General features: G+C 32.9%; 1 protein-coding gene across 2 annotated transcripts in view; it reads left to right on the top strand.

Moving 5' to 3' along the window:
* The window catches only part of NUDCD1 (NudC domain containing 1), a 90,489-nt gene extending 63,229 nt beyond the window's left edge, over positions 1-27,260 (top strand). For both annotated transcript variants that reach the window (XM_051970990.1, XM_051970989.1), the window contains exons 8-10: positions 9,627-9,752; positions 21,543-21,702; positions 24,231-27,260. In XM_051970990.1, coding sequence (XP_051826950.1) covers positions 9,627-9,752; positions 21,543-21,702; positions 24,231-24,523 — 579 coding nt within the window. In that variant the 3' untranslated portion in view covers positions 24,524-27,260. The remainder of the gene's footprint in view (positions 1-9,626; positions 9,753-21,542; positions 21,703-24,230) is intronic.
* Positions 27,261-27,716: the final 456 nt, after the last annotated feature.

Here is a 27,716-nt window from a genome sequence, read left to right as displayed (position 1 = left end):
AAATGCATTCCACAGAAAAGTGATCAAACAGTACAAAGTCATAAAAATCGTGATAATTTTGTTTTGTGAGAAACAGAATTTGATTGGATCACAAAACAAAGAGTATTCCATAATGAGGTTAGAAAGATATGAAGTAGAAGAGTTCTTTTGATCCTAGAAGTCATAGGAGGTCTTGAAGAAATGAAACAGCCAGATTTTTAGTTAAGAAAAATCATTGGGCAGCAGTCTAAAGTGGTAAGAATCTTAAGTTGGGAGATTAATTAGGAGACTTGTACAGTAATTTAGGCAAAAGATAATTAGAACTAAGGTAGTAGCTCTGTGAGGAGAGAGGAATCAGATGTGAGCAATAGTACACAGATAAGTGATTAGATATATGAGGGAAAATAAATTAAAGAGTACAGGATAATGCCAAGGCTACAAACCTTGGTGACTGGAAAAATAATGGTGCCTTCAAAAGATGCCACTAGAGTATCCAATTTGAATTTTACTGTAGACTATTTATAATGTGGTTTTGAATCTCAGGAGAGAGTGGGGCTAGATTTAGTACTAGAATCATCAAGATAAGAGTAATTATTAAAACCATGAGAGCTACTGAAGATAGTGAGAGAGATTATAAACTGAAAAGACTAAGAGACTTAGAACAGAACTTTAGTAAATATCTGCATTTAGGGAGTATTATCTGGATGATGAACAAACAAAGAAGACAAAATTCAGTGTTGTGCAGATAGTAGCTCCTGAAGGCAATTTATGGGCCAAAGACTTACAGTGCATCTCAGCTATTCAGTGCTGATGGAGCCACATTGATTAGTGCCAAAGACATAATCATGACAGTAGACTGAACACTAACATGTTTTTCTCAATAGATCATCATTAATCAATGCTGAAGCTATTGACTGTTTATCTCAGTTTGAAGTCTTGGAAGAGGAGGCATCTCTCTCTCTCAGTCATTACTGGTGAGATTCTTGCCCGGAGTCCTCCTTAATAAGCTGATTCTTCCCCTAGAAGATGGCCATCTACTTAAGAGCCAGTATGGCTTCATAAGGGTGCAAGGAATAGTTTGACTTGGTGTTTTTTTGCCTGACAACTCCAGGAAAAATGCCAGGATCAGAACAGATAATATAAAAATGTGGATGAAAATTTCATCTTAAAAAATAAGATTCAGTAATAAAGATGACAATATTACCTAGACTATTTATTTAGTACTACATCAAACTCCCAAGAAACTATTTTACTGACCTAGAAAAATTAATAACAAAATTCATCTAAAAGAACAAGAATTTCAAGGGAATTAATGAAAAAAAAAAAAGCAAATGAAGGTGGTCTAGCTGTACCAGATCTAAAACTATATTATAAAGCAACGGTCATCAAAACTATTTGGTACTGGCTAAGAAATAGAGTAGTTGATCAGTTGAATAGGTTAGGTTCACAGGACAAAATAGTCAATGACTATAATAATCTAGTGTTTGACAAACCCAAATTCTCCAGCTTTTGGGATAAGAATTTACTATTAAACAAAAACTGCTGGGAAGATTGGAAACTAGTATGGCAGAAAGTAGGCATTAACCCACACCTAACACTGTATATGAAAATAAGGTCAAAATGGGTTCATAAGCTAGACATAATGATATTATAAACAAATTAGAAGAACATAGGATAGTTTACCACTCAGATCTGTGGAGGAAGAAGTAATTTGTGACCAAAGAAGAACTAGAGATCATTATTAAACACAAAATAAATAATTTTGATTATATAAATTAAAAAGGTTTTGTACAACAAAACTAATGCAGACAAGATTAGAAGGGAAGCAGTAAACTGGAAAAACATGTTTACATTCAAAGGTTCTGGGAAAAACCTCATTTCTAAAATATATAGAGAATTAACTCAAATTTATAAGAGTTCAAGCCATTCTCCAATTGGTAAATGGTCAAAGGATATGAACAGACAATTTTCAGATGAAAAAATTGAAACATTTCTAGTCATATAAAAAGGTGCTCTAAATCATTATTGATCAGAGAAATGCAATTTAATACAGTGCTGAGATACACACATCTGAGATTGGCAAAGATGGCAGGAAAAGATAATGACGAATGTTGGAGGGGATGTGTGATACATTGTTGGTGGAACTGAGAACAGATCCAACCATTCTGGAGAGCAATTTGGAACTATGCTCAAAAAGTTATCAAATTGTGCATACCCTTTGATCCAGCAGTGTTTCTACTGGGTTTATATCCCAAAGTGTTCTTAAAGCAGGGAAAGGGACCCACATATGCAAAAATGTTTGTGGCAGCCCTTTTTGTAGTGGTAAGAAAGTGGAAACTGAATGGATGCCCATCAATTGGAGAATGGCTGAATAAATTTTGATATATGAATGTTATGGAATATTATTGCTCTGTAAGAAATGATCTGCAAGATGATTTCAGAGAGACCTGGAGAGACCTACATGAACTGATGCTAAGTGAAATGAGCAGAATCAGGAGAGCATTATACATGGCAAGAACAAGATTATATAATGATCATTTCTGATGGATGTGGCTCTCTTCAACAATGAGATGATTCAGGTCAGTTGCAATTGTTCGGTGATGAAGAGAGCCATCTACACCCAGAGAGAGGACTGTGGGAACTGAATGTGGTTTACAATATAGCATTTTCACTCTTTTGTTGCTTGCATTTTATTTAGCTTTTTTTTTTTCCACTGGTTTGATTTTTCTTGTGCAGTACAATAACTATGTATGCATACATTAGATTTAACATATATTTCTACCATGTTTAACATATATTGTATTATTTGTCATCTAAGGGAGGGTATGGGGAAAGGAAGGAAAAATTGGAACGCAAGCTTTTACAAGGGCATTTAATGTTGAAGAATTGTCCGCACGTTTTAAAAAATGAAAAGCTTTAATTTAAAAAGAGAGAGAATAAAGGACAAACAACAACAATCTAAAAAAATGCAATTTGGAAATGTTTAACAAAATAAATAAAAATACAATACAATATTAAAAAAAAAAAAAACACAGATTCAGCCAAATGGTAAAAGATGAAGGGGAGAAAAAAAAACTTTAAAAATAGAATCAAATGGACAGGCTAGTACAAAATCTCCCTGAAGAAAATTGTTTAAAAAAAAATTAGATTTGACCAAATGGAAGCTAGTGACTTTAAGAGAAAACAATAAACAGTTAAAAAAAAAAAAAAAGAATGAAAAAAATCGAAGACAATTGAGTGAAAAACAACTGAGCTGAAAAATAGATTGAGAAATAATTTGAGAATTGCCTGAAAACTATGATCAAAAGACATAGTTCAAGAAATTATCCAGGAAAAAACTGTCTTGTATTCCAGAACCAGAGAGTAAAATAAAAGTTGAAAGAATCCACCTATCACATCCTGAAAGACAACCCCAAATGAAAACTTCAAGAATATTATAACTAACTTCCCAGTCAATGAGAAAATATTGCAAGTGGCCAGAAAGAAACAATTCAAATATAGTGGAGCCACAGTCAGGATAACACAAACTTTAGCAGCTTCTATATTAAAAAATAAGAGGGTTTGGATTATATTTCAAAGAGCAATAGAGTTAGGAATACAACCAAGAATCCACATACCCAGCAAAAGTGTGTGTGATCTTTCAAGGGAAAAAAAATAAACAATGAAATTGAGGACTTTTTAAGCATTCTTGATGAAAAAACATTTTTCAAATATAAGATCCAAGAGTAACATAAAATAATAAATAGGAAAAGGAAATCATAAGGAACTTAAAAAGGTTAAATTGTTGACATTCATACCGTGTTTCCCCAATAATAAGACACTGCCTTATTATTTTTTTTTTTGGACAGAAAACCACCAGAGGGCTTATTTTCAGGGGAGGGCTTATTTTAATGAACATTGACAGCAATTTTAATAAACAGGTAAATGTGAACAAAAAAAAGTACCTTTATTCAATAACGATCATGTCATCTTCTTCAACAACATCGTCATAAGTGTCCATACCCTGAATTCCGTCCTAGATGTCTTGCACAGATATATCCTTCAGAAGAAGTGGACCCAATCTGTCATGTCCAGCAATATAGCTCTCTTTAAATGAACATGTCTTCTCCAGATAACCTGCTTGCAGTGCCTTGGCGACACAGTTGTCAGTAATTTTATCCTATGACTTCTTCACCCAAGTCACGATTTCTTGCAGACAGGGCTTCACAAAGTTTCCACGCTGATTTCTTTCCATTCTATTTTCAATTTAGTCATTGACTTCCATGCACAAATGGTCCTTGAATGGCTTGTTTATTGCAACATCAATCATTCCTGCAGGAATCATTATTTGATCTATTCTTCTCTCTGCAAGGAAGTTCTTCAATTCTTTAGCGCGATGGGTGCTGGCTGAGTTCTTCTTTTATCCTCCATCATGCCCTTGAATTCTTCTTTTATCCTCCATCATGCCCCCTCACTCCCACTTACATACCGGGTTTTTATGTTGTCCTGCCTCAGCTCTCCTCTGCGGCACTGCTCTCAATGGCACCAGCAAGCAAATCACTGGGGAAGAACAGGATGATGTGCTCACTGCTGCAGCTCTGATTGGATGCAGAGCGCGGCGTGCATTTCACCCGGGGAGTGGGAGTGAGGAAGACGGTGCGTACAGAGGGTACCATAATGTAGCGTGTAGCGCAGGGGATCACCTTCACTACAGTAGCAATCTCAATAGGGCTTATTTTAGAGGAATCTTACACAGTAAGAGGAGGGCTTATTTTTGGGATAGATCTTACTATCGGGGAAACATGGTATATGGAAGGTGATACTTTTTTTATAGCTTTTTATTTACAAGTTATATGCATAGGTAATTTTACAGCATTGACAATTGCCTAACCTTTTGTTCCAATTTTTCCCTTCCTTCCCCCCACCCCCTCCTCTAATGGCAGGATGACCAGTAGATGTTAAATATATTAAAGTATAAATTAAATATACAATAAGTATACATGACCAAACCGTTATTTTGCTGTACAAAAAGAATCGGACTCTGAAATATTGTACAATTAGCCTGTGAAGGAAATCCAAAATGCTGGCAGGCAAAAATATAAGGATTGGGAATTCACTGTAATGGTTCTTAGTCATCTCCCAGAGTTCTTTTGCTGGGCGTAGCTGGTTCAGTTCATTACTGTTCCATTGGAACTGATTTGGTTCATCTCATTGCTGAAGATGGCCAGGTCCATCAGAATTGATCATCATATAGTATTTTTGTTGAAATATATAATGATCTCCTGGCCCTGCTCGGTTCACTCAGTATCAGTTTGTGTAAGTCTCTCCAGGCCTTTCTGAAATCATCCTGCTGGTCATTTCTTACCGAACAATAATATTCCATGATATTCATATACCACAATTTATTCAGCTATTCTCCAATTGATGGGCATCTACTCAGTTTCCAGCTTCTAGCCACTACAAACAGGGCTGCCACAAACATTTTGGTACATACAGGTCCCTTTCCCTTCTTTATGATCTCTTTGGGATATAAGCCCAGTAGTAACACTGCTGGATCAAAGGGTATGCACAGTTTGATAACTTTTTGAGCATAGTTCCATATTGTACTCCTGAATGGTTGGATGTATTCACAATCCCACCAACAATGTATCAGTGTCCCAGTTTTCCCACATCCCCTCCAACATTCCGCATTATCTTGCCCTGTCATTCTAGCCAGTCTGACAGGTGTGTAGTGGTATCTCAGAGTTGTCTTAATTTGCATTTCTCTGATTAATAATGACTTGGAGCATCTTTTCATATGGCTAGAAATAGTTTCAATTTCTTTATCTGAGAATTGTCTGGTCATATCCTTTGACCATTTATCAGTTGGAAAATGGCTTGATTTCTTATAAATTAGAGTCAATTCTCTATATATTTTGGAAATGAGTCCTTTATCAGAACCTTTGACTATAAAAATATTTTCCCAGTTTATTACTTCCCTTTTAATCTTGTCTGCATTGGTTTTGTTTGTACAAAAACTTTTCAATTTGATATAATCAAAATTTTCTATGTTGTGGTCAATAGTGATCTCTAGTTCTTCTTTGGTCATAAATTCCTTCCTCTTCCACAGGTCTGAGAGGTAAACTATTCTGTGTTCCTCTAATTTATTTATATTCTCATTCTTTATGCCTGGGTCATGAACCCATTTTGACCTTATCTTGGTGTACAGTGTTAAGTATGGGTCAATGCCTAGTTTCTGCCATACTAGTTATCAATTTTCCCAGCAATTTTTGTTAAACAATAAGTTCTTATCCCAAAAGCTGGGGGTCTTTGGGTTTGTCAAACACTAAATTGCTATAGTTATTGACTGTTTTGTCCTTTGAACCTAACCTATTTCACTGATCAACTAATCTATTCCTTAGCCAATACCAAATGGTTTTGGTAACTGCTGCTTTAAAATATAATTTTAGATCTGGTACAGCTAGGCCACGGAAAGTACACTAGTAGAGGAAATAGTAAATCTATAATTTTGGGAGATTTCTATTTATTCTTCACAGATGTAGATAAATTTAATAATGAAATAAACAAGGAAGTCGAAGACATGCAAATGTTTGTAGATAATAGTTTGAACATTAGAAATAGAGTGGCTATGATTGAGATTGTAGTCTTTTGGAGAAAACAATAAGAGACTGTAATCACTTCTCTGATTACAGGGACAATATAGAAGGACATTCATTGTCAAAAATGACAGGAAAGAAGGAGAGAGTGGGTATTTGGCATATCCAAATCAATCTCCAATTGGATCAGTTAACAACTTTATCAACAATTTATCAGTGTCTGATTTTTCTCACATCCCCTTTAACACGTATCTTTATCTTTTCCTGTTACCTTAGCCAATCTTGGAGGTGTGAAGTGATATCTTAGAGTTATCTTAATATGCATTTCTCTAATCAATAGTGATTTAGAGCATTTTTTCATGACTAGAAAAGCCATTTCTTCATCTAAAAATTGTTCATATCCTTCGACCATTTATTAATTGGAGAATGACTGATATTCCTATATATTTGAGTCAGTTCTCTATATTTTAGAAATAAGGCCATTTTGGATGAAGTTGGATAAGATAAAAGGAAAATGACAACTATTGGAGGTCATGTGGGAAATTATTAGGACACTAATACATTGTTGGTGGAATTGTGAATCGATTTAACCATTCTGGCAAGCAATTTGAAACTATCCCCAACGGGCTATCAAACCCTGCAAATCCTTTGATCCAGCAGTGTTTCTCCTGGACTTATATCCCAAAGAGATCTTAAAGGAGGGAAAGGGACCCACATATGCAAAAATGTTTGTGGAAGAACTTTTTGTAGTGGCAAGAAACTGGAAACTGAATGTATGCCCATAATTTGGAGAGTGGCAGAATAAGTTATGGTATATGGATGTTATGGAGTATTATTGTTCTGTAAGAAACAACCAGCAGGATGATTTTAGAAAGGCCTGGAAAGACTTACATGAACTGATACTAAATAGAGTGAGTACAACCAGGAGATCATTGTACATGACAATAACAAGGTTTATGTGATTATCAATTCTAATGGGTGTGGCTCTTTCCATCAATGAGATGAGATGATTGATGCCAGTTCAATGATCTTGTGATGAAGAGAGCCATCTACCCAAAGAGAGGAGTACAGAAACTGAGGGTGGATCACAACAGCATTTTCATTCTTTTTATTCTTGTTTGATTGCTTTTTGTTTTTCTTTTTTTCCCCTTTTTTGATTTTCTTATGCAGCATGATAATTATGGAAATATGTATAGAAGAATTGCACATATTTAACATATATTGGATTATTTGACATCTAGGATGGTGATAGGGGAAAGGAGGGAAAATATTTGAAGTATAAGGTTTTGCAAAGGTGAATGTTGAAAATTATCTATGCATATGTTTTGAAAACAAAAAGCTTTAATAAAAAAAATAAATGGGGCTATTTGAGTAATTTTTTCCTTCTGTAAATCTGGGCAATCTATATTTTTGTAAATCTTCCTCCATTTCACTTAGATTATCAGATTTTGGGGCATACAGTTGAGCAGAATGTCTCCTAATTATTACTTTAATTTCCTCTTCATTGGTGGTAAATTCACCCTTTTCATTTTTGATATTGATAATTTGGTTTTCTTTGCTTTTTCTAGTCAAATTAACTAAAGGTTTCTCTTTCTCCCTTTTTGTTTTTTTCCCATGAAACCAACTCTTTGTTTTGTGTTTCATGTAAATAATATATTCTGGCTTTTAATCCCCATTTCATGGGAGAGTTCATCTCATTCACATTCACAGTTAAAATGACTAACTCTGTGTTTCTTGTCATCCTATTTTTCCCAAGTTGTATTTTTCTCTTTCTTTTTGTCCCCTTTCCTTCTCACTGGTGGTGTGCTTCTATCACTTCCTTCAATCTGCCCTCCTTTTTTTCAGTCCCTTGCCCCTACTTTATTATATTATTGACATTTTTAAAAGTAAGACTATTGGCGTTTTTAATTTTTTAGTATTAGATTTTATTTTTAATTTATGGAATAAAACAAGTTTTTCTGTAATAGTGCAATAAAAAACATGATTGCACTTGAAACTCCAAATCTGCTGTGCAAAGCTTGGTATTCCTTTCAAATGTATAACAAAATTATCATGTAAATTTCTTTTTTAACACTATCCACTCCTAGCAGAGATGGCTGCCATTAGACACAAATAGGATTTGTGTGTGTGTGTGTGTGTGTGTGTGTGTGTGTGTGTGTGTGTGTGTAAAATTGTTCTATATATATAATTATATGAGTTCTTTGGATACAAATAGTGCCTTTTCATATGTCATTATAGTTAATTTGGATGTTTATAATAGTTAAAATAACTTACTCATTTAAAAACTTTCTTAATATATCCAGTGTTCTCTTGGTTCTGCTCATTTTGCTCATTATTTCATGAGTTTTTACATGTTTTTCTAAAATTGTTCCGCTCATCATTTTTTATAGTACAATAGTATCTCATCAGAATATATACTATAGCTCATTCAACCATTCCCCAATTCATCTTTTTGAATTCAGATTTGGCCTCACTTACTGTTTGACCCTGGGGGAATTACTTAGTTCTATTTGCCTCAGTTTCTTCATCTTCATCTGCCATAGAAATGGCAAACTGCTGCGGTATCTTTGCCAAACAAAACCCCAAATGAAGTTGATAAAGAATTGGACATGATTGAAACAATTGAAAAACAATATTTCATCTTATTTGATTCTACCCAATAGTCTAACCTGTCAAGATTGTGAACCCTTTCACAGTGCAGTATTTTGACTCCAGTTTAACAAGTATATCAGCATGGCCATTACCCAGCTTGCTGATTAATGTATGAAATAGTGCAGGGTCATCCATAGTAAAATCTATGTCAAATATCCTTCTGATTTTGGAGTATATGTTTAGATTTTATTTCACTTTTTGCCAAGATTTTTGTTTCTAGTATGTTTTTGTTTTATCTATCTTCATATAGAATTACATATCTAATAAATAACTAATTGCAGTCTTTATAGGAATCCTATTTTAGCACAACTATAGATTGAATTTAATATTTAATCAATGATTATTTTTCAGCTATACCTTTATAATATGATGGTATTAATTAGGTATCTGATGGTAGTTTTAATTTTTTTCTGGTTTAAGAATCCAGATCCAGATAAGGAAAAACCACCATGTAATGCTCAAGAATTAGAAGAGTGTGATATTTTCTTTGAAGAGAGCTCTAGTTTATGCAGATTTGATGGCAATACCTTGAAGACCACTCATGTGGTAAGTGATTTATATTTATTTGTGTTTCCAGAAAATAAAAATGATTAGGCATAAAAAAGCTATATAATCACATGGTTAATTGGGCCAAGGCTAAAGATTCAGTACTTTGTTGATTACTAAATTATGATATCACTTTAGAACAATGAACCAAGGACAAATGGATATTTGTATGAAATGACTAATTATTAAGTGTTTTAAAATAAAGATATAGGAAAATTTTAATACTTTACTTACTTGATATATAAATTTTATTAATTCACATGTACAATTGAAGAGACTCTAGCCTAAAGATAATATCTGATTTGTGCTCTGATATATTGCTAAAATCACATTTCTTTAAAAGGGAAAAAAAGTATATAAATATATGCTGAAAAAGAGTTTCCACATAAAAATCACTTCCCTGTTTGAGAGAAATCTGTTATTTTTTTCTCAAAAGTAAATTTATATGATTCAGTCCCACAACACATTAAAATAAGACCTTATAGCAAGTTTAAAAGTCAAGAGGCAATCCAAGCATCCTGAGACTTTTGTGAAAACTAGATTTATTACAAAAGATAAGAATGTGCCTAAGGAGCTCAAAGAATTGGTTTAAAAACTGTACAACAAAAGAAAGAGGAGAAAATAGCAAGGGGTGTAACATGGGAAGAGAAAGGTACAGTAAATCCTCCTCAGGGGAGGAGTTAGGGGGAAATAGCAAAAGCTACAATGTTTTCTTTTGGGAATTTATAAATTATGAAGATAGTGGGTTCGCTTATCTGCAAGGGACCCCCATGGCAAAAATATTTTTCACAGACTGGTGCCTGCCTTGCCTCCCAGAGACACACAGGGAATCCATTTTGGGGTACAAACAACAAATTATGGTAAATATTGAGGTTGGGAAGGAGACCCTAAAAGTTTGGGATCATAGATTGATGTCATGAGATGTCTAAAAAGAATTTGCAGGTTTGAACCCATTTCCTAGTTAAGGAGCAAAGTTTTTTGGTAATTGTAATGCCAATTGCAGATGGCTAAGTTCCAAAAGAAATTAGCAAAGAAACAAGAACAGAGAGACACATTTATCTAGTTTTCTACCATTGATATGCTAATTCTGTGGCCCAGAGGTAGGAGGACCTAGAAGTGATCACTTCTATCATTTGATTCTCACTGACCAACAGATTATCACTATTATCTCAAAAGTTTGGTTTGTGGGACCGTCCTTAGGCCAGAAGTCAGCAATGAATTGAGGAGTGGTCTATTCAGAATCAGACAAATTATTGTTTTTAAATTGGGAGTGTGGGAAGTCCCTGAGGCAGACTCCAAAGCCAAAAGATTTCTTAAAAAGCCTAACTTTTTCTGTAGACTTCATCTCTGGTCAAGCTGGGGACTACAGAAAGTTAGCTAATTAAAATTAAAATAACATTTTTACATATTCTTAAAGTTTTGAGAGCAAAACATCTTAGCAAATTCTCAATTACGGCAATTATAACATACATACAGTTTTTTGTTTTGTTTTGTTTTGTTTTTTTTCTGGGTGCGTTTTAAATCTTTCCAGGTCAAACAAAATCTAGCTCACAGAACAAATATGACACAGATATTCTGCACAGAGATGCATTCACAAATAAAATAACATGAAAGAGGACTGTCCCATCTTTGTCAAAAGCCATACAATTTTGCCAAAAACCATCCTATAGTACTTCTTTCTTCTCTGGGATCCCAGAAAAGGTGAAAGGGTGGCAAGGTCAAAAATTGCAAGAATTCCCTGGTTAAGGAAAACTTGCTGAGCATGGAGCTCATGATGGCACGGACAAGCCTTCTCTATGTGGCTTGGGATGTCCTGCTATAGGATTGTGGGAGAAAAAATGGGAAAGGCTTACCTTGACCAAGAGGTATCAAGCTAGGGGAGGCCAGACTCTCTCTGTACTGGGCCACCAAATAACAATTGATGTTACAATTACAATAAAACTTTGCTCCTTGAGTAGGAAATGGGTTCAAGCCTGCAAACTCTTTTGAGACACTTTGCGACACCAGTTGTGATCCCAAACTTTTGGAGTCCCTTTTCCAACCTCAACATAAGCTCATGGGGAACTTTGTCCTTGACAAGTTAAGGGCCTCCTATGTGCTCTGGGTCCAGTATTTGTGGAAAATATGCCAACTCAAAAAGACAAATTCAGAAGACTTCTTAAGTACCCTTGACACCTGAAAATAAGGACATTTAGAATTGTAAAGAAAAATTGGAAATTAGATTTGAAAACATGAAAGATAAAATTTAAAAAATTCAAAACATAAAATTTATTTTAAAATATATGTTAACTTGATGCTCTGGATTTTAAAATAAATGTTTTTATTAAAACTTCATCAAATATGAAACAGGCTTTATTCATTTAAAAAACTATAGTGTTATTTGTAAAAAGATTGTTTTTGTTTTGTGGTTTCCAAATTTTGATCAAACTTTTGTCTGATGGCCTAAGAGATATTTGCTAAACCAAAAAGTTAGATTTTCTGGATACCTTTGAACTTGCTATGTTTTAACAATGCCTTATTTTAGTGTGTTGTCTGATTGCAGCTTAGCAATCTACCTATCAACTAATCAATAAACATTTATTAAAGCATCTACTATGTGCCACACATTGTTGATGTTGGAGATTAGGAGGCAAAAATAGTGTTCTTTGCCTTCAGGAACCTTCCATTCTTTTGAGTGACATAGATACATATACAGATTAACAAATTAAATATGTATCTGTAGAAAACAATTAGAAATTATAAAATTTTTTAGTGGGCAGTGTTAGCATTTGAAAAGATCAGAGAAGACCTCATGTAGGAGGTTGGTATTTTAGCTTAAGACACAAAGATGAAAAGCATGCTAGCCATGTAAGAGAAGTTGTGTGAAAGCACAGAAATAAGTTATATGATGTCATGTGTGAGAAAAGGCATTTGCTTGGAAAAGTTTATGAGGAGGAGTAAGGTATAATTAGAATGATAGGCTAAAGCTAAATTATGAAAGGCTTTATCTACCAAAGAGAGAAATTTTTATTTCATACTTGAAGCATTCATTTCTTAAAGTTACATGTTTGTACCTGTGTTTTAGACATATGGTGGATTAGCTGTGTGAACCTGGGTGAGACATTTAATGTCTTTGAGCTGAGCTTATTTCCTCAACTCTGGAATGGCCATAGTGATATTACTACCTATCTCACTGATTTTCTTGAATCTTATAAATCTTAAAGAATTATACAAATATGATATTATCATTATTAATATTATTTGTTCACAAGTTTTGGTGCTCCCTATAAAGAGTTTGAAGCAACTAGATGGCCCAGTAGATAAAGCACTGCGTCTAGAGTCAGGAAGAACTAGTTAAAATCTGGCCTTATATACTTACTATTGTGTGACCCTTTGTACTTGTCTTGGATTTGGGATTAAATAACTTGCCCAGGATCACACAGCTAGTGGATGTTGTGTCTAAGGCCACATTTGAACTCAGGTCCTTCAGACTTCAGGGCTGATGCCATATCTCCACTGGGTTGTCTGGCTGCCTCTGACCATTTATCTATTGGGGAATGGCCTGTTTTCTTATAAATTTGGCTTAGTTCTCTATGTTAGAGAAATGGAGCTTTACTAGACACATGCTATGAACATTGTTTCTCAGTTTTCTACTTTTCTTTTAATGGTTATATTGGTTTTGTTTGTACAAAATATTTTTAATATATTCAAAAGTATTTATTTTATATTTTATAATGCTCTGTATATCTTGTTTGATCACAAATTTTTCCTCTTCTCATAGATCTGACAGGTAGTCTATTCCTTGTTCTTCTAATTTGCTTATGGTCTAAATCATGTACCCATTTAGACATTATCTTTATATACGGTGTGAGATGCTGGTCTATACCTAGCTTGTGTCCTCTTATTTTCCAGTTTTTCCAGCGGTTTTTGTCAAAGTTTTTTTTGAGATCTAATTTCAAAAGTTGGAGTCATCTTGGATTTGTCAGGATTTGTCAAACACTAGGTCACTTTTGCCATTAACTAGTGTATCTTATTTATCTAATCTGTTCCACTGATCCACCTTTCTGGCATTTAGCCAGTATCAGATAGTTTTGATGATTATTGCTCTATAATATAGTTTTAGATCTGGTATTGCTAGGCGGCCTTCCTTTGTTTTTTTTCTCCCTTAATTCATTGATAGTCTTGACATTTTGTTATTAGCAGGATGAATAAATTCTTATGCTTAAGTTTTAAAGGGGAGGAGATTGGAAATGAAGGAAATTTTAAACTCAGCTTCTTCTTTTTTTTTTTTTTTTAATTACAGCCTTTTATTTACAAGATATATACATGGATGATTTTTCAGCATTGACAATTGCAAAACCTTTTGTTCCAACTTTTCCCCTCCTTCCCCCAGATGACAGGTTGACCAATACATGTTAAATATGTTAAAGTATAAGTTAAATACAATAGATGTACACATGTCCAAACAGTTATTTTGCTGTGCAAAAAGAATCGGACTTTGAAATAGTGTACAATTAGCCTGTGCAGGAAATCAAAAATGCAGGTGGGCAAAAATAGAAGGATTGGGAATTCTATGTAGTGGTTCATAGTCATCTCCCAGAGTTCTTTCACTGGGGGTAGCTGGTTCAATTCATTACTTCTCTATTGGAACTAATTTGGTTCATCTCATTATTGAAGAGGGCCACATCCATCAGAATTGATCATCATATAGTATTGTTGTTGAAGTAATATAATGATCTTAAGCTCAGTTACTTAAAAATGATAGGGATGGAGGGAATAAAAATTCTTAGGAAATTCATATCTGTAAGGATAGTTTATTTGCTGCTCCTTATATAAATGATCTCTCGTGTCCTAACAGTGCTTTTGTACTAGTTGTTTCCCGTACTTTTAATTTTTACCTGCTTACGACCCAATTCCTTGCTCCCCTTACTTAAAATCTTAGCTCAAATCCTGCTTTCTGAATGAAAGTTTTTCCTGTCCTCCTTCGCCCCTCCAATTGTTAACACTTTGTTTCTAAGATTGCTTTTAACTTATGTTGTATTTTTCCTGTGTGTACATAGTTGTTTGCATGTTGTCTTCATCTTTAGCATATAAAGTCCTTAAGAATAGGCATCATGTTTTTGCTTTTCTTTGTATTTTTATTGCTTAGCATAGTTCCTGACATGATATAAGCTTCTTGATTCACTGAGAGTGACTTTGCATCACTTAGATAATAACAAATTTCAGTGGCTATACTTCCTAAGAAAGAGAAGAGAAATCAGGTTGGAATTCTTGTCTAATGGTAGGATTCCCAAAAGTCAATAATCTTTTTAAAAGTGGAACTCTTAGGGTGATAAGCATTAAAGGAAAAATAAAATGTAGTAGAAAAGTAAGTACTTAGAGACTTTTCCAACATAGAATAAATTTAAAAAGTCATTTCTAGCAAAGCACTGGAGTGGAAAGCTCAACCAAAGAAAGAGAAGGCAAATAACAGAATAATTAATGATTTATTTGCATCATTAAAATATGAAGTGCTTTATTAAATATACTGTCAAAGAAAACAGTATTAGAAATAGAGGTGATGGAACAACTGGGGAGAAAATTGCCAGAAACAGGTTTTCACCTGAGAGTACTAAACAGTGATAGAAATAAGAAAATATAACTCTTAAGAGCTATAGTTCATCATTAAAAATCAGTATTGTTCCTGGAATTGGAAAAGACAGGATTTTTGCCTATTTAATTATGTTGTATTTAAAGGAAAGGTAGGAAGTCACCAATTAGCTAAACCTTTTTAGAAGAAAATTTTGAAAATCATTAACTAGAATTAGAACTCATCTATGTTGCTACATAAAATAAACCAGCTTGGTTTTAATGGCATCACTATTAATATTGAAGCTGCTAAATATTTTGGATATATAATTTTATCAGTGTAATTACTCCTTCCAGTTCTGTAGATAGCCATAAACTCCACTTTGCTTTCTCCATCCCATGTGACTTACCCATGCCTTCCATAAATATCCATACTTGAATCTTTTCTCTCTTCCTTTTTAATATTAAACCAATTTAGTATGTATTGAATGCCTTCTACCTAAAAGGCACTTAATTAAGAAATAAAACATCTAGTTACATTCTACATATACATATTAATAGAGCAGGCTATTCATCTTTTGTCTCTTTTCCTTTAAGAGATGAGATTCTAACAAAAAATGGTGATTTGTTTTGAGAGGGGTGTTTTGTTTTTGTTGTTTTGGGTTTTTTGGTATTTTGTATCATGAATAAAATAGTTTTAGAGATTTAATTTAGACCATATTTAAGATCATTGAAAAGACTAGGTAGTTTCCCAAATTAAACCCCTCTTACTCAGATTAAAGCCCTTTTTGAGAGTAGACTGGTCTCTTTTGCTAAATTAGTAGACTATCTTGTGCTAGATTTAATCTTTAAAAATATTTTCCTCAGCATACAATATAGCTAAAAATTGAAGACCACCATTTCTTGTTAAAATCAAAATTACTGATGGACTAACACAGTGGGCTTCCCATTTAGCACAGACCACATTGCCACATGCATCTTTCATCTACTTCTGTTTATTCAGACGATTAACTTTTATATTACTTATAATTCCCTGATAAAATTATTATTATCAAATGTATTAGTACAGGGAATACAGCATAGGCAGAGTACAGTTGGGTGACTTTTCTACCAGCAGTTGCACCTGGCTGATTTCCAACGTTTGTGTGAAAAGGTATGGTGAGATACACCTTACTCTCTGCCTTACACCTACTATCCTGTGGTGTGTCTCCTGCCTGATCTTTAGTGTGTAGAGAAAAAAGAAAAGGAGAAACTGTGCCCTTCCATTAGACTTTGAGTCTTTTGTCTTGTGTTCCACATGCTCCCTGTGTGATCTCTCCAGCCTTTTCTAGGAAGGGGGAAGAAGCATCTTTCTCTGCATGATTAATATATTCATACTTGCTCATACCTTACACATTTTAGGGATTGGGAATCTCTGTAGGTCATCATCCAACTCCCTTTCCCCACAATTCTAGACAAGTTAGTGAACTTCTCAGGGTATAGATAACCAAGGCTGTAAAATACAGAAACAGAATCTATTTTCATCTGTAAAGGAAGTCCTTTACTGGAAGATTTTTTTTTTTTTAACACTAATATAGATTTAGTTTTAAAAGAGAGAGGGACAGAGACAGAGATGTTTACCTGATAGTGGATATTATTATTAAATATAAATGAACTTTGCTTAAATTTAATCCTTGAAATCCAAAAACTATTTCAACTATTTTTGATGGAAATCTTACTCTTCTTATATCAAATATTCAAAATGAAATTTAACCTTTTCTTGATACTAAAGTTTAGTTTTATGCACATTAACAATATTTTCTTAGGTCCTTTTTAGAAACATGAGGCTTTTTCCTCTTACACTCCCTTTCCCTTCTCCTTTCCTTTATTCCTTACTTGCCAAGCTTGTTACTTCCTTGCTAGAACAAGTGTCCATTTCTCCATGCAACATTTGTCCCCTTTCTAATTGGTTATCTTTTATCTATAGTCAGCTGCGAAATAACAAAGACAAATCACCCGAATTGTCTAAAATGGAGAATACAGATTTTTTGGTTTGAAAAGGACCTGAAGGGACTCTCTTATGAATATTTTTCTCTATTTTTTTTTATTTTTTTTATTTTTTTTTTTTTTTTTGATTGGACCTATAGTTTCATCAGTAGTTGTCACTAAAAAACTATGTATACAGAAGCAGCCTGGGGCCTTTTCACAAATTTAAAATCTTAGAGAGTAGCTCTAAGATTTTGAAAAACCAAGTCAGATAAAGTGTCATTATTTTAATCTAGAATAAAGTCGTCTTGACCCCAAATATGTAAAGACAATAATAAATCAGTGATTTAGAAGCATAATCATTGTACTGCAAACAAAACCACATTTGTCAAATTTATATTTGAAGCAAGTTTAAAGACAAGCATCTTCTTTAAATATCTCTCTAGGATAGTAATTTAACATTAAAAATAAAATTGGGGGCATGGACCCACACTTAACACCATATACCAAGATAAGATCAAAATGGGTCCATGACCTAGGCATAAAGAACGAGATTATAAATAAATTAGAGGAACATAGGATAGTTTATCTCTCAGACTTGTGGAGGAGAAAGAAATTTGTGACCAAAGATGAACTAGAGACCATTACTGATCACAAAATAGAAAATTTTGATTACATCAAATTAAAAAGCCCTTGTACAAATAAAACGAATGCAAACAAGATTAGAAGGGAAGCAACAAACTGGGAAAACATCTTCACAGTTAAAGGTTCTGATAAAGGCCTCATTTCCAAAATATTTAGAGAACTGACTCAAATTTATAAGAATTCAAGCCATTCTCCAATTGATAAATGGTCAAAGGATATGAACAGACAATTTTCAGAGGATGAAATTGAAACTATTACCACTCATATGAAAGTGTTCCAAATCATTATTGATCAGAGAAATGCAAATTAAGACAACTCTGAGATACCACTACATACCTGTCAGATTGGCTAAGATGACAGGGAAAAAATAATGATGAATGTTGGAGGAGATGCGGGAAAACTGGGACACTAATGCATTGTTGGTGGAGTTGTGAACGAATCCAACCATTCTGGAGAGCAATCTGGAATTATGCCCAAAAAATTATCAAATTGTGCATACCCTTTGATCCAGCAGTGTTTCTATTGGGCTTATATCCCAAAGAAATACTAAAGAAGGGAAAGGGACCTGTATGTGCCAAAATGTTTGTAGCAGCCCTATTTGTAGTGGCTAGAAACTGGAAAATGAATGGATGCCCATCAATTGGAGAATGGCTGGGTAAATTGTGGTATATGGATGTTATGGAATATTATTGTTCTGTAAGAAATGACCATCAGGATGAATACAGAGAGGACTGGCGAGACTTACATGAACTGATGTTAAGTGAAATGAGCAGAACCAGGAGATCATTATACACTTCGACAACGATATTGTATGAGGACATATTTTGATGGAAGTGGATTTCTTTGACAAAGAGACCTAACTGAGTTTCAGTTGATAAATGACGGACAGAAGCAGCTACACCCAAAGAAAGAACACTGGGAAACGAATGTGAACTATCTGCATTTTTGTTTTTCTTCCCGGGTTATTAAAGCTTCTGAATCCAATTCTCCCTGTGCAACAAGAGAACTGTTTGGTTCTGCAAACATATATTGTATCTAGGATATACTGCAACATATCCAACATATATAGGACTGCTTGCCATCTAGGGAAGGGGTTGGAGGGAGGGAGGGGAAAAATCGGAACAGAAACGAGTGCAAGGGATAATGTTGTAAAAAAATTACCCTGGCATGGATTTTGTCAATATAGTTATTATTAAATAAAAATTAAAAAAAAAAGTGGAATACACCAGAGATTATACTTGGCTCTGCATTAAAACAAACATAAATAAAGAGTGAATGAATAATAACTGAAAAAAAAATAAATAAAATAAAATTGTGGCTTCCCCCCCTTTTGATAAAATGTAAGTGAAATATTAATACTCAAATACATTTATTTTGCATATCTGTTCTGTAAATATGTGTAAACCTGATAAGGAAAATGAATCTCTGTACAAAAAGCAAGTTCTACCCAGATTCTAGCATGTCTTAAAAAATCTAGCTAATTGAAGTCATTCTACCAATCCCCCAGCTTCTTAGGAATAGTTAAATAGCCCTAGAGATTAGCATAAAAATGTTAACAGTCTATATAACAAATTTTTCCTTTTTAATACCAAATAGTTCACATACATTTAATGTCTAGTAAGAAAGTCTTTAGTCTTAGATGTCATCTTCCTCATTAAATCTCTTTTTAAATAAGTATTTTATCTAAATTTGTTGTATCACCTCTTTTCATAGCATTAGCACTCAGTGATATTGTGACATGTTTTTGTTTTTATTTTGTTTTATTTCATAAATCATGCAGTATACAGGTTTTATAATGATTGGATAGGAATAGGGCCTGACTGTGATTTTTTTTTTTTATTTAGTAGAATTTTGTTTTTCCAATTACATGTAAAGATAGCTTTCAACATTCATTTTTCTAAGATTTTGAGTTCCATATGTTCTTTTCTCCCTCCTTCCTCTATCTTTCCCCCTTACAAGACAATAATCAGTCTGATATAAGTTATACATATACAATCATTTTAAACATATTTCCACATTAGTAGTGTTATGAAAGAAAAATCAGAGGAAAAGGGAAAACCACAAGAAAAAAAGCAAACATTTTTTTAAAGAGGAAAATAGTATGCATAAATCCACATTCAATCTACATAGTTCTCTTTTTGGATGCATATAGCATTTTCCAACCTCAGTCTATTGGAATTGTCTTTGACCCTGTGATTTCATTGATTAAGAGTAGTCCTATAGAAGATACTCTAACAATGAAGCTTTTGCAGAAACTTGCCTGGACTACTGAGTAGTCCATAATAAGGTAACTTCTCTGGAGTCATTCAGAGATCAGCTTCAATTTGCCTCAGGCTGTCTCTCCATTTTTGTAATCTTTGGCACCCAGCCGCATGGCTTCATTTTGACTCCACCCATTTAGAAGCAAAAAGATACAGCTCAAAACAAAATGGTGAAGTTTTTATACTTTTCTATCTTGATCCATAGCTTCTTTTTCTGTGCCTTTCTCTCCTCTTCAGCATTGACTTTTTTTCATCCATTTCCAAGTTTAAGTGCTTAATACTTGAAGTTGCAGGAATTTTTAAATTAGGATCTGTGAATTTAAAAACAAAATTTTTTAAAATAATTAATATAGAGGAAGAGAAGGACAAGCATTTAGATTGTATCTACTATGTACCAGGCACTATGCTAAGTGTTTTGCAAATGTTATTTCATTTGATCTTCTAAATAATCTTGAGAGATTTTAGCACCTGCATTTTATAATTGAGGAAACTTAAGAGACTAAATTTGACCTTAGCTCTTTCTGACTATAGGTCTAGCGCTCTATCCACTGTGCCATCTAACTGGTTGGTTTCTTTCATAACTTTTTGTGTTTAAAACATTATTCTACCTAAGTTTTCTATAGTTTTTACCAGACTGCCAAAAGGATCCCTTATACAAAGGCTAAGAACATCCTCTTTATAGTAAGTGGAGGGAGAGAACAAAACAGGCAAGTTCTATATTTCTGTATCTCACTTTCCTCACCCTTAGAAATTAAACAACACCTTATCTTGCTTGTGTTCTATTCACAGGAGCTACATGTTTTCTTTGATCAATAACATTTTCCAATCCTTGGAACCCAAAGGTTTAGAAATAAACTTTCTTAATTCAGATCCTTTTCTTATCCCACTCACCCTTCAATTTCCCTAACAAAGAGAACAATCTTTTTTTTAAAGTGTCTCCAACTCTACCTAGATAGAACTTTTTTATTTCTTAGCACATCTGATTTTGTCTCTTTTCAAGTGTATATCACTGCCATCTGTTTAGTCCTGCTTCTGGTAATGAAGTTTTTCATAAAGTATATAATCACAGCCAATCATTTTTTAAATAGAAGTATTAATGTAGTTAGATTCCTCTAAAATTTAATGACACCACATATCATATATTAATCATATACATATATTAAATTATTATTTTGGCAAATAAACTTGATCGTATTCCAAGTACACAGAATATGTATTCGTTATACTTCAAGAATATATGTTATGATTACAAAACATCAAATTCTTTTAGAGATTATCATGTACTGATGAAAGTTATGTTGCTACTGTTGTCTTTCTTAGACTGTTTGCTTTCACAGCAAATAATTGCCTTTGTCTTTGTTTGCTTTTTTAGGTGAATCTTGGAAGCAATCAATACCTTTTTTCAGTCTTAGTGGACCCCAAAGAAATGCCTTGTTTCTGTTTGCGTCATGATGTAGATGCCCTACTTTGGCAACCGCACTCTAGCCAGCAAGATGAAATGTGGGAGCACATTGCAACTTTCAATGCTTTAGGTATAAAACGAGCTGTTTATTAATATTTTCCATTATATCAGAAATTATAATTATCAACATTATTTTATATCATTTCTCTTTTTTTTAAACCTTTCTTGGACTACTAATTATATTTCAATTGATTTGTACTATAATGTGGTTTATTATAAAATGGTATGTGATTCTTAATGTTATAACAGTAGGAATAATCTCTGTGCTTATATTGAAGACAAATTTAAATAGAAATTTTAGTTAATCACATGAATCATTCCAGTCATTCCAATGAAATTATATAATTAACATGACTTCTAAGGTCATGTTTTCATTGAGGAGAATTCTTTTTTTTTTTTTTTTCTCCTGAGGCATTTGGAGTCAAGTGACTTGCACAGTGTCACACAGCTAGGAAGTGTTAAGTGTCTGAGGTCACATTTGAACCCAGGTCCTTTTGACTTACGGGCTGGTGTTCTATCCACTGTGCCACCTAGCTGACCCTAAGAGAATTTTCCTCCAGTATTGTAGATCAGCAACTCATCTATAATTTAGAGTTTAAGGATTTAAATTACAACTTAGAAATACCATGAAATATATTGTTTTAGGAACTTGGGTAGAGAATTAACTTTTTGTTGCAATATCTGTATCCCATTTTCCTATCCCCATTTTGGGGAAAGAAAATTTATCGTTAATTACCTACATTTCTTTGTTGAAATCACTTAAGAGTTTTATCACAGAATCACAGACTTTATAAGACATACTTGAAAAAGAATCTCCTTTACAAGAGACCCAACAAGTGGTCATTCAGCCTTGGTCTGAAGACTTAGTGAAAGAGAATCCACTATATAAAGGCAACCAACCCATTCCATCTTTCTATAGCATATATTATTTAGGAAATTTTCCCTTAAATCAAGTGGAAATCTGTAGCTTTCTCACTTCTATCTATGGTCCCAGTTCTTTTGTCTGAGAATAACCAGAATGTCTGATCCTTCTTCCATCTATTAACATTTTAGGTACTTAAGAAAAGATCTTTTGCTCTTTCCCCCAAACTCCAGCCCCCTTAAAAAGAATGATAGGCTGAAAAATCCTCATTTCTTTCAGCTGATCCTCATATGGCATAATTCAAAACTCTTATCACTCTGGTTCTCCTTCTCTTAGAACTCTAAATTATCAATGCCTTTCCTAAAATTTACCTCGAACTAAACAATATACTACGACCAGGTCATAATGCAGTGGAACTATTACCTCTTTGGCCTTAGTCATCCTATATGATATGATCCTCTGACTATAATCTAATTAGCTTGTTCAGATGTGAAAGCATATGGAATATTTGGAAATTGGTACACAGCATGTATACATTTTGAATTTTGTGTTACATTTAGCTTCAGGTTGAAACCTTCTAATTTTAACTCTTGCATATGTATAATTCCATTGTATTTCACTCTCTCTAAATTAGGCTTTTTTATGAGCTAATATATTTTCCAAACCTTAGAAAGTTCAATGTAAATATTAACGTATTAGCTCTCAGCACTTTGTTAGTATTATTTTGCTTTGCAGTAAATTATATAATGATGTTGGTTTTAGTTATAAGCAGAACATCATTTTAGGCATATAAAAAAGTATGCTGCATATTTCTATATACATGGGAATCGTATTTTGCACATAAACACACACATTCTTGGCACTGTTTTTTCATTGGGGTCTTATGGAATTATGGGATATGAAGTATTTGAGTAAATTTGGGAGAGATATAATTTTATGATTACTCAATCTGTTCATTCAAATCTATATCTTCAGATAAAGGATTTAGATAACATGGGATCATAGATCATATATTAGAACTGGAAGGAATCTTATAACTCAACCAGGTCTACATCCACATTTTGTAGATGAAGAAACTGGGACCTGAAGAGATGAAATAACTTGAACCAACTTCACATCAAAATTTAGGAAGTAGAAGGTTGATTCTTTGTCTCCAAATACATCATTCTTTCTACTATATCATCAAATCTTTTACTTTTTTTTTTTTATTATTTTACACATATTTTACATTTACATGGACCTCTAGTAGCTTAGTGATTTTACATTAATGAACAGATTGTAAGATTTTGAGCAAGATTATGATTCTTACTAAAATTAGCAACCCATTTGTATCAAATATAAACATATTAGGTATACATTTTAATGTCTAGTGGATTAGAATGTCCTTGTCATTTAATATGTATAATTCATGTATGTGTAACTCACAACTTTTGTTTAGTAGTAATGCTCTATCAATTTTACTTTTGTCTCTACTGGTTTTAAAATAATTTTCAGTTTTAAAATGTGTATTTGACTGGCCTTAGTAGGTTAAAACTTCCAGTTTGAGGCAGTGAAACTTTGTTTTTAGGGTGAGTTTGGGAGATGAGCTTGCTACAGTTACTTTGGAGTGAAGCAAAGTTTAGTTATCATGTGTTTATGCCTTTTGCCCATTATTTCAGCATTGTTTTTAATTTGAGAACAAAATTACAAAACACACATAGAATTTATTTTCATTTGTCTACATTTGGTTTTGGCAGGCTATGTCCAAGCATCAAAGAGAGACAAGAAGTTTTTTGCTTGTGCTCCCAATTACTCCTATGCTGCCCTTTGTGAGTGCCTGCGTCGAGTGTTCATCTATCGTCAGCCCACAGCCATGTCCACTGTGCTGTATAACAGAAAGGAAGGAAGGCAAGTTGGACAGGTTGCTAAGCAGCAGGTAGCCAGCCTGGAAACCAACGATCCTATTTTGGGGTTTCAAGCTACAAATGAGAGATTATTTGTCCTTACTACAAAAAACCTCTTTTTAATAAAGGTAAATACAGAAAATTAATGCCAACATGATGGCTTCTCTATACTTGAGAAAAGTTGAGAATATCTAGAAAAAAAAAAGCTAGACTGAGTGCTATTGATTTTAATGTAAAAAAAATTGTACTGTATGAAGTTTTATTTTTTAAAGGGTTGTTTTCACTATACATATTCAGTAAGTTTTTAATTCTCTGAAAATTGTGTGAACTGTTTCAGTTCCAGTGTTAGTTGCAGACTTAAGGGAAATGACCTTTATAGAAAATACAAGAATGTGAACTATATGTATGTATATGTGTATGTATATATATGTGTGTGTGTATATATATATGTATGCATCTACATAGATATATTTATTATTTTGATTTATTTTTAAAAAATAACTTGAGGCCAATTTCTGATCTTTTGTATTCAGTTGCACCACACATCATTTACCCAATAAAACATTTATTACATTCTCTTTGTATATTGGTACAATTTTCTATGTTATGAAATAGAAGCATTTACTTTTTTTTTTTTAAGGTTTAAATATAAATAAATAGATCTGCAAAGATGAGGGAAGGAAAACACTGGATCTGGGTAATCATTAGCTTATTGACAAAAGAACTTAAGACAAATTTTTGGTTTTTCCTTTATAATTGTTTTGCCCCAGATTACTTTTATCCCTTTTATTTTTAGAAAAGTATATGTTTGAGTATATGTTTCATTGTGCATAAAAACCTATAACATTACATATTAGGCAGGTAAAATATCATTATATGTGTTGTTAAACTATTTTGATTGTATATCTTTTAAAATTCAAATAAAAATGTTTTCAGAATGATTATTTTGACCATTTAAGTTAATAATTTCCTTCATGTTACATAGGTATTTATGAGATGTAAGAAACATGCTATATTAGCTTAATACTTAATGAATTAATCACACATATATTTATTTGTGGATTAAGTACATATGTATTTATAATTTTTTCAGATCCTAATTGTCTTTCTTCTACAAAAGAACAGAAACTTTTTTTTTTTTAAACAAGTTGATTGAAATGCAATTGAAGCTTCCAGTCATACCAATTATGTTTTAAGGAAAAAACAACTTATCAACTGTGAAGTGTTTGTTTTCCTTATACATATAGAACCACAGAATATTTAAGGAACATCTAAGATATTTTAGAATAATTTAAAATCACACACCTAAAGAAGAATCTTTTCTACTACATGCTTAAGAAATCAGTTCTTCCAGCCTAAATCTCCCTTTCTTTTGCTTCTACTCCTGACCTCAGAATATTCAGAAGAGTCTAAAATTTTCCCTAGATGGTTTTACAAATATCTGAAGATAGCTATGTTTCCCTTTGAATACTAACCAGTCCCATTTTGCTGATGATATTTTAAATATTGTAGTGATTTAGTGCTGCTTTCTCTTTATTGTGTTTTCAAAATTACTATCACTGACTCTTAATCCCCATCATAAAACCATAGAATTAACTTCATTTTAAATACACTAGCAAATACAAGAAAAATTTTTAATTGATCTGGTAGTTGGAATATATTGAGTAGTGGTGACAGAAGGAATTGTCTTCCATTTCACATTGCTTTTTCCTGTATCTATTCCCATTCATAGTGACTCTTAATATGACTTTTTTTCTTGATAGTATTATAATTCAATGATGACCTAATGTTAAAGAAATATATGAGAACTAATAAACATATAAGATGAAAGTCTGTTTCCAGTTGATACTTGGTCAAAGGATAAGAACAAACATCTCAAAAGAATTGAAAATATTAACCATTATATAAAAGATTACTATTAATCATTAATAAGAAAAATACTCATCAAGCAACTTCAAATTTACCTCATGGCCTGAAAATTGTCAGAGTTGACAAAAGATGGGAGTAGTTCAATGTTGGAAAGACTGTAAAAACAGGCAATATTGTGAACTGTGCATTTGTCCAAACATTCTGGAAAGCAGTTTAAAATTATGCTAAAAAAGAAGTGACTAAAATGTTTATACCCTTTGACAGATTCTATAAATGGATACATGCACAACTCTTTGTGTTTATGTTTTTCACATTCCCTAAGCAGAATCACAGACACAAAAGAAGCTTTCATATACACCAAAGTATTTGTAGATGCTCATTTTGCTAAAGCAAAAATAAGGAAATAATGGGAAAGCCTATAATAAAGAAATAAATAATGATAAAGCCCATACTACTTGTGGCATATTAAAATAATGGAATATTATTGCACCATAAGAAGTGATGAATATGAAGAATTCAAAGAAGCATGGCAAAACTTAAAGGAACTCAAAATGAATTGAACAGAACCAGGAAAACAATGTATACACAATAACTACTAAAAGTATAAATGAAAAAGAAACCAAATGCTATGTACTTATAGTGACAAACTTCACCTTAAAAAAGAAATGTGGAAATGTGCTTTCTTCCTTATCTTTCTTTATGGGCATGGTATAATGAATATACTCTCAGACTTGGTGGATGTGTTAATTGGTTTGAAGTGCTTTATTTTCCTCCTCTCTTTTTTATTCTTAATTATAAAGCATGGCTTTGAAGAGGTGAAGGGAGAAGGGATATCAGAAGAAAGGTGGTATAAAACCAAAAGATCAGTAAATATTAAATTGTTTAAAAATCATTAAAAAGTTATGATCTTAATTTTGTATCTGCATAATATCCTGAAAAAATGAATTGTCAAGCTTCTTAAATGAATGATTAAAATTAAATATAATATAATAAATTATTCATCTCAACCTTAAACTGTTCTTCCTCATTTTGTTTTTTTGATTTAAAAAAAGTTTGCGTATATGTGTGTTTAATAACTAAAAAGAGTTGTCAATTCACGATTAAAAGCTAGTAGTTTTGTCTGCTTAATCCAGTTATCCACTGTATTGACACCTGCCTCATACAATTAATAGGTCATTAACCAATGATCAAATTGTGAAGAGAAATATGTGTGATTGTATGATGCATATCTAGCTATATTTCTTTTACTATATTTCAAATCCATGGAAAACTCATTTACTGAATAAGCATTTTGTTTCGTTCTTCCTCTTTCAGTGCTAGAAGTTAATATTGCTTTATAAGGTAAAAATTTGTCTCCTACACTAAGGCAAATTAGAACTGGATTTTAGACTTTTTGAAGAAAATTCATGTATTCATAAAGTAATAATAACTCACACTTAAAGGGAGATGGCACAGTAGATAAAGTGCTGG

The sequence above is a fragment of the Antechinus flavipes genome, chromosome 1 (genome assembly GCF_016432865.1).
Source record: "Antechinus flavipes isolate AdamAnt ecotype Samford, QLD, Australia chromosome 1, AdamAnt_v2, whole genome shotgun sequence".
In the NCBI taxonomy this organism is placed as follows: domain Eukaryota; kingdom Metazoa; phylum Chordata; class Mammalia; order Dasyuromorphia; family Dasyuridae; genus Antechinus; species Antechinus flavipes.
This window is presented reverse-complemented; position numbering and strand designations above follow the sequence as displayed.